General features: G+C 50.4%; 1 protein-coding gene across 5 annotated transcripts in view; it reads right to left on the minus strand.

The window, feature by feature from the left end:
- UBP1 (upstream binding protein 1) overlaps window positions 1–12,067 on the minus strand; it is a 49,742-nt gene that overhangs the window by 2,296 nt on the left and 35,379 nt on the right. For all 5 annotated transcript variants that reach the window (XR_007908714.3, XR_011388240.2, XM_051818545.3 and 2 more), the window contains 7 exons: window positions 9,709–9,812; window positions 7,690–7,744; window positions 7,375–7,468; window positions 4,557–4,647; window positions 3,742–3,860; window positions 1,291–1,433; window positions 93–144 (listed from right to left, as the gene is read on the minus strand). Coding sequence is in view for 3 of the 5 variants with exons in the window: in XM_051818545.3 (XP_051674505.1) it covers window positions 93–144; window positions 1,291–1,433; window positions 3,742–3,860; window positions 4,557–4,647; window positions 7,375–7,468; window positions 7,690–7,744; window positions 9,709–9,812 (658 nt within the window). In the remaining 2 variants the exon portion in view is untranslated. The remainder of the gene's footprint in view (window positions 1–92; window positions 145–1,290; window positions 1,434–3,741; window positions 3,861–4,556; window positions 4,648–7,374; window positions 7,469–7,689; window positions 7,745–9,708; window positions 9,813–12,067) is intronic.

Consider the following 12,067-nt stretch of genomic DNA (forward strand, 5'->3'; position numbering starts at 1 on the left):
CCAACCCCTGTTGTCACAGTAAGGCCTGCACTGCCGAGAGCAGACACACTTGGAAGCACACTGCTGTTTAAGACACACAACATGTGAAGTACCTTTTACTGTGGAGAACAAAAAACAACTCTCATCTTGAAAGTTCTGAACCATCTAGAAAAAAGCAGATGTGTAAGATCCAGCTGTCCTTAACAGAAATTACTTTAGTTAAAAGGAAATACCATAAACTATATATTATTCTTTCAAACACAGAACTCAGCAGCCAAGATAATTCACAAAGGCAGTGTGAGACAGTGAAGCTTGAGGCTGCAGGTGCTGTGAACCCTGACAGAGTGGCGTGCGGTGCTCTGCTCCTGTTACTTGGTTGTGGAAGGCACTGTACTTCTTACATGACTTTTAAAACTGCCATTAAGTAACAAAGGGAAAATAGCCAAAGCCCACAGCTAAGCTCACGCCAGAGCTCACGTGAGCGTGGGGAACTTGCCAGCTTGCCTTGTACCCCTATCACGAGGATGACTGAAATTCTTTTGGTTGTAAATTCTTACAGTTCGGGACTAGTGTTGCGGCCCAGTGGGTTCATAAGCTGCTGCCTGCAATGCTGGCATCCCATACTGGAGCACCAATGTGAGTTCTGGCTACTCTGCTTCCAATCCAGCTCCCTGTACTATGCCTGCGAAAGCAGCCAGAGGATGCTGGGCCCCCGCCACCCATGTGGGAGACCAGGACGGAGGGCCAGCCTCCTGCCCAGCCCCAGCCGTTGGCAGCCGTGCGGAGAGTGAATCAGCAGAAGGAAGATTTGTGTGTATGTAACTCTGCCTTTCGAATACATAAAATCTTTAAAAAAATTTACACTGTGAGTCAACTTTTTGAAAATGATTCTCCTGAGTTAATTTTTTGACAGGCAGGTGGACAGTGAGAGAGAGAGACAGAGAGAAAGGTCTTCCTTTGCCGTTGGTTCACCCTCCAATGGCCGCCGCGGCTGGTGCGCTGCGGCCAGCGCACCGCGCTGATCCGATGGCAGGAGCCAGGAGCCAGGTGCTTCTCCTGGTCTCCCATGGGGTGCAGGGCCCAAGCACTTGGGCCATCCTCCACTGCACTCCCGGGCCACAGCAGAGAGCTGGCCTGGAAGAGAGGCAACCGGGACAGAATCCAGCGCCCCGACCGGGACTAGAACCCGGTGTGCCGGCGCCGCTAGGCGGAGGATTAGCCTAGTGAGCCGCGGCGCCGGCTCTCGTGAGTATGCACAAGAGGTCTACATGACGGCAGAGGACGGGCAGGCGGCAGGCGTGTCTGCTGTACCTGGTCGCTCACGAGGACGTGGATGCCGGTGGGGCCTTGTCTGTAAACCTGGCTAATCCTGTGGAACGGGAGATCGAACACCAGCGCGAGCTTCCGAGCAACTTCCGAGGCGACCATTTCCTCCAAGTAGATGGCGTGGTAAACTGAAACAGAGGGCACGGCCTTCAGTCTTTTCTAGCTGATCTGCAGGAAGGGCACATCTGCCAAAGCTCCGAAACAGTAAGGGAATTCGAGAACACGGAGCGAGCGGGCACTCAGCTTAGCAGCCTAGAGCAGAGTGCTGGGTTCAGTTCCCGGCTCCGCTCCGGACTCCAGGTTTCTGCTGATGCTCAGCCTGCAGGCAGCAGTGACGGTGCGAGAATCGGGTCCCTGCCACCCACGTAGGAGATCTGCACGGGGTCCTCCCCAGCCTTCGAGGAGTGAACCAGCAGATGGGACCGAGGGGAGCTCTGTGTGTCTTCCTCCGTCTCTGCCCTGAACGGTAACACACACGGATCTGGCTGCACAGAGGCATCTGTCTGCACATCTCAGGCACCACCGACTCATTCTTGGCGTAACGGGGTTTCACGGTATTGTACATTACACCTAAAGAAAGCTTTATTCTAAAAGTTATTGCATTAATATATAAAAACCACTAAGAGTCATGGGTTTTTGATCTAGTAATCCTGCTGTTGAGATTTACCCTAAGGAATAAAAATCTATCTTGTACCTACACACTCAGAAAAAAATAGAAGACACCACATGAAACCTGTGGGTACAGATAATGACTCCCAATTCTTTATACAAAGTTGCAGGCCTGGTCCGGGGGTGCTGGGCACCTCACTGGAAGCTGGTGCGTCTCAGGCTCACAGCCCACCCACCCCCCACTTACTACTGAGCCACGCAGACGGGGGTCGGGAACAGCCAACCAAAGGGTTTTTCCCTGGCTTCACAGGAACACGACTGTAGACAACTCTGTTAATCAGACACTAAGATGGGCTTAGAATCTGGAACTAAAATTAGGTTGAGGCTACAGAGCTGATTCCAAACTACAGCCTACATGGGCCAGGTCCTGCTCTGTTTTTACTAGTTTTAAGGACACGCAGCCACACCCGTTATTCATGTATGGCCTATGGCTGTCAGCAATAACAGTCCTGAATATTTACTACGTGCGTGGCCTTTTAAAGAAAAAGGTTGATGACCTTTGATCTCAGGTCTCCAATACGTCTACAAATTGCTCCAAAAACACTCATGTTTGAGGAGTCGCCTTCTAGAATGTAGACTTGACAGAGTAAACAACGTGTAGAACTTGGTAGTTTTAAGATTAAGTTTAGACCACAGAGTATTTCCCAGAGCTGGTTACTGTCAGGGGATTTACGTGCTCTCCGAAACGCCCTGGGCCTGCTGCCTTCACTCAGGTGTGGCGATGTGGGAGGAGCAAATGCCACCACGTGCCCCTCTTAGAAACAAGAAACACACTTCTAGTGGCACAGAGAAGGGAGACGCGGCTCTGCCCGAATGCAGCACTGCAGTGTACAATTAAGAAAAACTCAGCTTTTTTTTTTTTTTTTTTGAGAAGTCCTCCCAATACTGAGATGGGGGAGAAAACATGCAGAATGCATTGATAATGACACTGGACACAGCACCAGAATCACCGCATGCAAAGCTCAGAGTGCTGGTCACTTAGCTAAGTCTACACACGGCGACGACTGGTTTTATAGACTGATTTACTTGAAAGGGGGTGGGAGACAGAGAGAGGAAATGCATGCTTCCATCCACCTGTTCTTTTCCCCAAATGGCTGCAACAGCCTAGGCTGAAGCCTGGAAGCCAAGAACTACCTGGGTCTCCCCTTAGGGTGTCAGGGGTCTAAGCACTTGGGCCACCATCTGCTCTTTTCCCAGGTATAAAAATCTTGGATCATTAGAAATACAAGTCATTTTAGGGGTGGGCTTTCCCAGGCCCAGTAGGAGGGAGCTGGATCAGAGGCAGAGCAGATGGGACTCCGACTGGAATGCTGTTGTCAAGTGACAGCTTAACCCGCTGTGCCTGCCACGTGGGGTGTTTTAAAAGTGTTTTCCTGGTAATGTGCACCACGGGGAGCAGTAAGTGATGGCAAGTGCTGGGTCTCTTCTACCCACGGGGGAGACACAGATGGTCTGGGCTTCTGGCTTTGGCCTGTTCTGGTCGCAGATGCTGTGGGCATCTGGGGAGTGAACCAGCAGATGGGCAATCTCTGACACCCTCTCTGTGCCTTTCAAATAAACAGAAAACCAAACCAGCGATCCCTGGTGTTGCTGAAGTAACAGGCTGCTAGCTTCCCCTTCCCCCAGGACGTGGCCCTAGCAGCACTGCCTCCTACTGCTGTCAAAACTTCACCACAGCCTCCAGACAGTCCTAATGCCGCCGGAGCTCTGCAAAGCATGACCCAAGTCCTCCCCGTCCGACAGAACTGAGACGCCCTCGATACCCACCGTAGGGTGTCCCACTGCCGTTCTCGCCTCCGCCACCCGCAGCTGGCGGCTGCCCTCGCAGGGCTGTGCTGCGTGGTTGCTCCTGGCACACATAGATGGTCAGACGGGGCCTGACTGACCTGCAAGTCAGAAGATGCCAATTATGAGCCCCGGAGGGACAGGGGCCCTACCCTAGGACAACTACAGGAATCTACGTTCTATCTCCTTATGAGAACTTTACAGTGTTATTTCATTACACAAAATAATTTATGAATAAAAATATAAAAACCACACACCTCACACCAACTATCACAGGTGGTCTAACATGATGATCCAGACTAAACCATTGAGATGGCCTGTCAGATGCAGTTAAGTCAGCAATTTAAAATCAGTAAGATTCAATGTTAATGGGATTCTCACACCACAAGTCTAGAAATGCAATGATAGTAAATGGATCTTAACAAAGTCAGCACTGTTCACAGTTCTATGATTTTAATTCACAATTAGAAGTTGACATTTTAATAACTGTTCAGTAAGTCACGACCTTGAAAACCATAGATTCTGTAGAGCTCACCTAAATTAGGAGTTTTGTTTTCTTGGCAACAAACCCAGCCGTCTTCAAGAAATCAGTCCTGCCCATGTGTATTTCTACCAGTCTTACAGTCTACCTCTGCCCTCATCATATCTGGGCCTGCCCTGAGGGTGCACACAAAACAGTCTTTTTGTGAGCACGCCGCCGCCGAGGCCGGAAGCGCACACAGGCACACCCCTCGCGTGGAGACGCGCTCTGCCCAGACCCCTTCTTATCTCACGCAAAACAGTCCGCAGTATTTTACCTGGACTTCAGTGAATTATAGAGCCGAATTCCATCGGCTGCACCACAAATTTGAACTAAATCCTCCTTTGTCAGTTTTAATAAGTCGGCACCTGGAGAACAGCAGAGAGATTCTTCTTAAATCAATGGAAAAAGAACAGAGCTGGCTTCTTTACAGACCTGTCTTCATAGAGTGAAATATCCTTCCAAACACTAACAGGTATCCTCAAACACATTCACATGGACGACACGAGACACACACCTGCTCCTCAGAGCCACAGAAAATGCTGGCTTCCCAACGTCCTCTGGGGAAGGGTCCACCTGGAGGCCCGAGCTGGACAGACCCCAGCTCGGAGCGGGCCTGAAGGCGGAGCTTTCCCCACACCAGGCCTCGCGCCTGCCGCATTTCCAGGCTGGGTTGCGGTGCTGTGGAGAAGCATGCTTCTGACTCCAGACAGTCTTGTTTAACAAGAGAAAAGCAGAAGTCCAGGGTTTCAGGGACTGGCCCAAGCTCACAGAGAGTGGACTAAGCCTCTGTCCTGCAACACTACAGCTCTGACACAGCAGAGAAACCACACGTTGTGCCTTCAGGTGTTCCCTGTGGATCCTTGATGGCATAAATGACATGGTAGATAGGATTTGCTGTCAAAGAGGAAAAGCAACAGAGAGCAGAACAGCCAAGGGTGGTGATTTTTGAAGCCAGCAACAGAGATGAGGAGAGTCATCACATTCTTCTCCCTTTTATGTCTGAGTGTGTCTCTAACTTTTGGTTTTGTCCTCTTATCAACTGTCGTTGCAGTTCACTGTGGGAACTAAGATGTCCTGAGATGAAGGCGTGACTTCCATGTGATAAAGTCACTCACCAATCTAACAAGATAATGAGGGCTTTGTTCTTAAGGGTGCCAAATCTCTCAATCGGAGCCTAATACATTTCTAGTTTGTAAAATAAAACCAGGCGTCAGTGTTGTGGCACAGTGGGTTAAGCCATGGCCTGCAGTATCAGCATCCTGCATGGGTGTCAGTTCAAGTCCCAGCTGCTCCACTTCGATGCAGCTCTCTGTTACTGCATCTGGGAAAGTAGTGGAGGACGGCCCAAATGCTTGGGCCCTGCACCCACGTGTGACACTGGGAAGAAGCTATTGGCTTTGGCCTGGCCCAGCCCTGGAAGATCTATCACCTCTTCTCTCTCTTTATAACACTGCCCTTCAATAAATAACTCTTAAAAAATAAAAAGAAAGAAACCAGAGAAGCGCACCTCCCAGGAGCACTGGAGAGCGGCAGACCGTCTCTCACCTGTGGCCCTCCCTTGCCCCACTCAGACACGGGGACAGACGTCTGTCTGCAGAGCCGCAGAGGCTTGCAGAAAGCCCCCCTCCCCTCACTGGATGCCGGCGGCGTCCCGCCTGTCCCGTGCCCACCCTCTGAGGAAGCCAGGCCTTGCGACGGCTGCTCGGGCGGAAAGCCGCGGAGCACTCTCCGGGGGCGAACAAGAGCCCCTCGGGCCTCCCTCAGCCCCGGCAGCCAGCGCCTTCCCTCCACACGATGCTTTTCATTTGCTGTCCCTCGGGGAAACAAGACTGCACCCACCCTGCCCTACAGCTGTACGGTTTCTGGTTCTTCACACAGAGGCTTCCCTGAGTCCTATAACAATGTGGGTCTAAGCTAGCAAATTACTTCCATCTGGCCCTTTAATTCTAGGAGACAAAGAGCTCCATGAGGAGTAACTACTCACTGCACAAACACAGTAAATGGCGTAAGAGGAAAGCAGGCTCTGTGGAATCCAGCTTCCCCCACAAGCTGGTGTGTGCACACATGTTCTGTCCTCTGCGAGGGAGCACACTGTTTCAATGGCCCTGCAGGCCACCTGCCAGCTCTGCAGGCCATGTCTGCTAAGTGTGTGGCGGAGAAAGGGCCCTGGGGTCTAACCGGTCTGGGAAATACGGCCTGCCCCACCTGGCATCTCTATTTCTGCTCCTCTCAACCTTCCTTCAGCTCACCAGCCTGGCGGGAGAAACTTACGAACATAAAAACCACACCCCAGTACACTCATATTACGAAATACTCCTCAGCAGTAAAGGGTCAGTTACTGGTACATGAGCAACTCAGATGGATCTTACGGTCATCACATGGAATGAAAAAAACAAAAGCCAGGCTCAAAAGGTCACAACTGTGAGTCCATCACACCACATCCCGGAAATGACGAAATCAGACAGAAACACAGTTCAGTGGTTGCTAGGGATTAGAGACGGTGGGGCAGGACGTGCATCTGACCACAAAGGAGTAGCAGGACAGACTGTTGTGGTGATGGTGTAACTCTCCATGCTTATTACAACAGGGTACTCATACACTACACCAAGGTGAGCTTCCTGGTTCTGACAGTGCGGCACAGGTATGCACTATGTAACTACCAGGGAGGACGGCACTGTGGCACAGCAGGTGAAATGGCCACGTGCGGCACCAGCGCCCAGTGGCACGGTGCTGTTCAAGTCCCAAGTGCTTTGCTTCCAATCCAGCTCCCTGCGAGTGCGCCTGGGGAACAGCAGAAGACGGCCTGAGTGCTAGGGCTGCTGCCATCCTCGTGAGACCAGGCTTCATCCTGGCCTAGCCCTGGTATTATGGCCACTTGGGGAGTGACCCAGTAGATGGAAGATACTACCCTCTCTCTTGCCTTTCAGGAACCCGCCCCCTTTTTAAAGCTGTAATTACTGGAGATGGATATACTGGAATTCTCTACATTTTTTGCAACTTCATAACATTCCAAAATTTCAAAAAATTCTTAAGATTTTTAAGCAGAGAGACACACAAGCAACACACTTTACCATGTACACATACAAACATACCTGAAAAATTAGAAAACAGTCTTGTGTAGGAAGAGAACCTGTTTTTGAGCAGCCACTGCTGTGTTTCCTGGGTTGTAGCAGAAGGCTGAATTTGCTGTTAACAAAGAAAGTGAACATACGAGAAGAAATCATTCAAGTTTACAGAAAGAAGAACCGGGTTACTGTAATGTTCTAAAGACATTTAAGTAAATCACAGAAGGCCTCACATTTGAAGCGGTACCACGGGGAGGAGTGACTGCTTGGGGACACAGCAGTGACCCCAGCCCTGGTCAGCACCCTGCCAGCACAGCATGGGTTCAAGGAAGAGACACTTACCTCACTAGAGGCCTGGGAAGCTCCATCTCCCTGATGATTTGGGGACGAAGAATTGCTGGAGAGAAAGGAGAAGGACGGATGACATACGATTTTTTTGTAAGTCAAGCCACTAAAGACCGTTAGAGCAGGTCTGCTGAATGGGGCATGGACCACTTGGGTATTTTTGACATCACTTGCAGGCCAATAAAATCATCAACTTAGAAATTAGCCTGCCAGGGCTGGCACTGTGGCATAGCGGGTAAAGCCACTGCCCGCAGTGCCGGCATCCCATGTGGGCGCCGGTTCAAGTCCTGGATGCTCCACTTCCAATCCAGCTCTCTGCCATGGTCTGGGAAAGCAATGGAAGATGGTTCAAGTCCTTGGGCTCCTGCACTCGCGTGGGAGACCCGGAAGAAGCTCCTGGCTTCAGATCAGCTCAGCTCTGGCCGTTATGGTCAGTTGGGGAGTAAACCAGTGGATGGAAGACCTCACTCGCTCGCTCTCTCTGCCTCTCCTTCTCTCTGTGTGTAACTCTTTCAAATAAATAAATAAATCTAAATAAATCTTTAAAAGAAATGTTAGCCTGCCATAGAGTCACTGAATTCCGAGTCCCACCTTCGCAGAGCAAGACCTGACGATTTCATGGGCCTTACACAGCCTGCGAGCTCTATGTTCCCCAGCCCTGGTTCAAAACAAGGCAACACCGGAAGAGCTACGTAAGTGTGCAGCAAGGGCAGGCACAGCAGTGCGAGTGTGACTGTGATGACGAGATTCTGTGCTTCTCCATTTGTTGTAACAATCCACATTTTGTGAAAGAAAAGGTCTCCCCCAATTATCTCTGACAGTGTGAGGAAAGTGAAGGGAGACTCATGCATTTTAGTTAGGAGAAAATAAAAATCTAGTACTATAAACAACTGAAAGTAATGGCCAAAAAAAAATCTATCTTATGAAAATAATGGGCTACAATAAACAGTACTAATGGGCCTCAGTAAAAACGTAAGATGATGCCCCTTCAACAGATCCATACGCACAAATGAAGCACAGGATGAAGAAAACAAAAGCACGCCGCCTGCCCCATGGCCCTTGGGAGTTAAGGTCAGATGCACGAGAAGCAACCCCACGGGCTGGGGCCGCCCCGCTGGCCCGAGCGCCTGCGCCTCAGGTTGAGCGGCGGCCGCATGTTCCTGCTGCTTGCCCTCAGGAGAACCTGTCCTGTGCAGCGGATCTGCGGGGTCCCCAAGTGCACCCCCGGAGCTGTGCTCACTCTCTGAGCTGCCCAGGAAACGGGAAGGCCTCTGCTGTGGTCACGGGCCAGTGCTCTGGTCTCTGCCTTCTCTTCTACTTGGAGCACCACCACCCACATGGAAACAAGCTGCCTCCTCAGGCTGCCCAGCTCTTCAGACCCTGTCAATGAGCAGAGCTGGGGTGGGCGCTGGTGAAAAAAAAAACAAAACCCTCCTCCTTTGTGGTCTCAGCTTTCGTAATTTTCCTCAGCAACAAGAAACTTCCCCAAAGCAGGGAGCTCAGTCTGAAGGGCTCTGCATCAGCTCGTCATGAAGCCCCAGAGGGAGAGGGAAAGCCGCGGGGCACAGGCACCTGCTCCCAGCCCAGCCCCCCGGGTTCCCAGACAACCGAGTGGAGTCCTCATTCCCACTTCTGAAACCACAGGGAGTCTTTAGAAATCAAAGATCTTTCTTTAGTTTTAAAGAATTCAAAGAATAAAAAGGCATGTCTGTTGAGAGTAAAAAGTGGCATAAAACAGTTTCCTCTTGCGAGCATTAGGGACAAACCCTCAGTGATAAATGCCTTCTTAATACATCCAAGTCACGTCTTCACCTCCACAAGTCACTCTGCCCTCCTCTCCTTTTCTGTGAAGCGTTGGTGCCGTCTGTGCCCGGCTCTGTCCTAAAACCACACCCTTCCTGCAGTACCACCGCAGGTGAGCATGTGGGGGCACCAGGGGCCAGGAGCACAAAGCCGCTGAGTGACGAGCAGAGGGCGAGCGTCCGCAGACACCATCACCATGCGCACAGCCAGTACCTGTCTGGGACACTGCACGTGCTCGGCTGCGAGGAGGTGAAGGTGGGTGCCGGGGAAGGGCTGTTATTCACATAGGCTGTGGGGGTATCAGGCCACGGAGAACACTGAGGACAGAAACAGAAACACATTAATAATATACTGTCACAATATGTGCAGCAAGCACTTTTATAACTCTCTAGTCTGGCCAAAGGCAAGAGTGTAAAACATGAGACACCCGATGTTTGTCAAGCCCCTCACAGACACATGTCAAATTCACTTCTGTGCATCAAATAAAAATGTTACCTGCTCTGTGCGTCTAGACACTGATTAATTAATCTTAGAGAAGACCTGAAGTGATGACAGCAGCAAAAATGTATAAGGGCATTTTAAATCCAGATATAGTTCAGTTTAGTTTCCTCTCAAGAGCGCTCACTGCTCCCTTTCCCAGGGTCCACTCATCAGTTCCAGCAGACAGCTATCAAGGTCTGTGCATAGCAGAGACTAGAAAGGGTTTGTAAGCAGCAGCTGACCCCTCCAGCTACCCTGGACAGAAGCTGCGTCCCACTCAGTGCCCCTTACACTCATCACCCATCTGCTCCCTTGATACCTCTTAAGATTAGCAAAGCCCAAGGGAGGCCTGAGAGACCCAGCAGTCAAGGACATCAGATGTGCAGATGCTACCGCCCTTCCTGTCTGACCATCTACTGACTTTATGTATGTGGGAGGGATGTGGTGAACTTAAATACTGTCAGCCCTACACAACACTCTCACCAGAGAGGAAGCAAAGATACAAAGACACACAGACTATTAGCGGGTTAGGGGGGTTGTTAAAGCCAAAGTCAAAAGCATGATGAGCAAGCTATGAGGACAATCTCTCTCAAACGGAAGTCTCAGTCCTGAGGGATGGGAAAGCCACCTCACTCCACAGCTTTTCTTTCTAAAACCAATCTGCTGAGCTTGCAGTTTCAAAGGTCCCTTCCTTCCCATGAGAAAGCATCACACCCTCCCAAGGTCAAGCAAGAGACCCCAGACGGAGACCCAGACAGGGCCTGCTCCTAACGGCCAAAGAGCATCTCTCCAAGGAGATGGTTTTCGATCCTTGGCTTTCGGAGTAACTCAGCAAGACTGACTGACAGCCGGTGCATGCTAATCATTAGGCTGTACACAAAGGCCATCACTGGGACTGCTCACAGATAACGCACAGAGTTCCTAGACCTGAATGGTACTGCTGAACGAAAAATGTATGTAAAGCAAAGTCTCTCTACCTCATGTCCACTTACGAAATTATATTCTAGCCCATCATCATTTATTAAATAATTGTTCATCAAATTTGTGTGATCTGTTGCTTTCATAAGTCAGTATTAACAGTACTGTTAAATTCCTTAACTGAGTTAGGACACAGGTTCACAGGAAAGTTCTAAAATTCTACTCTGCGGCTAGCACGGCACTGTGAGTTGAGCCCCACCTGCCCTGTACTGCCGAAATCCCATACTGGAGTGCTGTTCTAGCTGCAGCTGCTCCGCTTCTGAGACAACTCCTGCTAAGGGGACTGAGACGGCAGCAGCTGCTGGCCCACGCACTGGGTCCCTGCACCCATGTGGGAGACTTGGATGGAGTTCTGCGCTCCTGGCTTTGGCCTGGCCCAGCCCAGGCTCCTGCAGCCATGTGGGAAGGGAACCACCAGACCTCTCTTTCCCTCCCTACTGCTCTGTCTTTCAAAGAAATAAATCCTCAGATTTAACTAAAGACCACGAGCTCCTTAAAGGAACAATGGTTAAGTGTCAATGGTTAAGTTATGGTGGTAATTTTACCGTAAATTGTAAATACTCATATTCACCATGCCAGAAAACTCCCTCCTCGGCAGTACTCAGCTATGAGGGAAACTCTCTCATGCCAACTCGGAATGTGTAAGGGAGTACATCCCTTTTCGAAATCCTGGAGGAGGCAAGTGTGAAGACCAGCAGAGTGTGAGGAACTAAGAAAACGGAGGCAGTCTGAGGGCAGAGTCAAAATATTGCCAGTGGGGGCCGGTTCAAGTCTCAGCTGCTCCTCTCCCGATCCAGCTCTCTGCTGTAGCCTGGGAAGGCAGTGGAGGATGGCCCAAGTCCACCCTCATGGAAGACCAGGAGGAAGCCCCTGGCTCCTGGCTTCAGATCAGCTCAGCTCTGGCCGTTGTAGCCATTTGGGGAGTGAACCAGTGGGTGGAAGACCTGTCTCTACCTCTCTCTATAACTCTTTCAAATAAATAAAAATAAATCTTAAAAAAATTTTATATATATACACATACATATATATATATAGCCAATGGTTACAGGAGTTCTAAACCCGTCTGACTGCCATCAAAGGCACAGAAATAGAAACAGAATCAGGGCCTAAGTTT

The sequence above is a fragment of the Oryctolagus cuniculus genome, chromosome 4 (assembly GCF_051225735.1).
Source record: "Oryctolagus cuniculus isolate XC-2025 breed Fujian yellow rabbit chromosome 4, ASM5122573v1, whole genome shotgun sequence".
NCBI classification, from domain to species: domain Eukaryota; kingdom Metazoa; phylum Chordata; class Mammalia; order Lagomorpha; family Leporidae; genus Oryctolagus; species Oryctolagus cuniculus.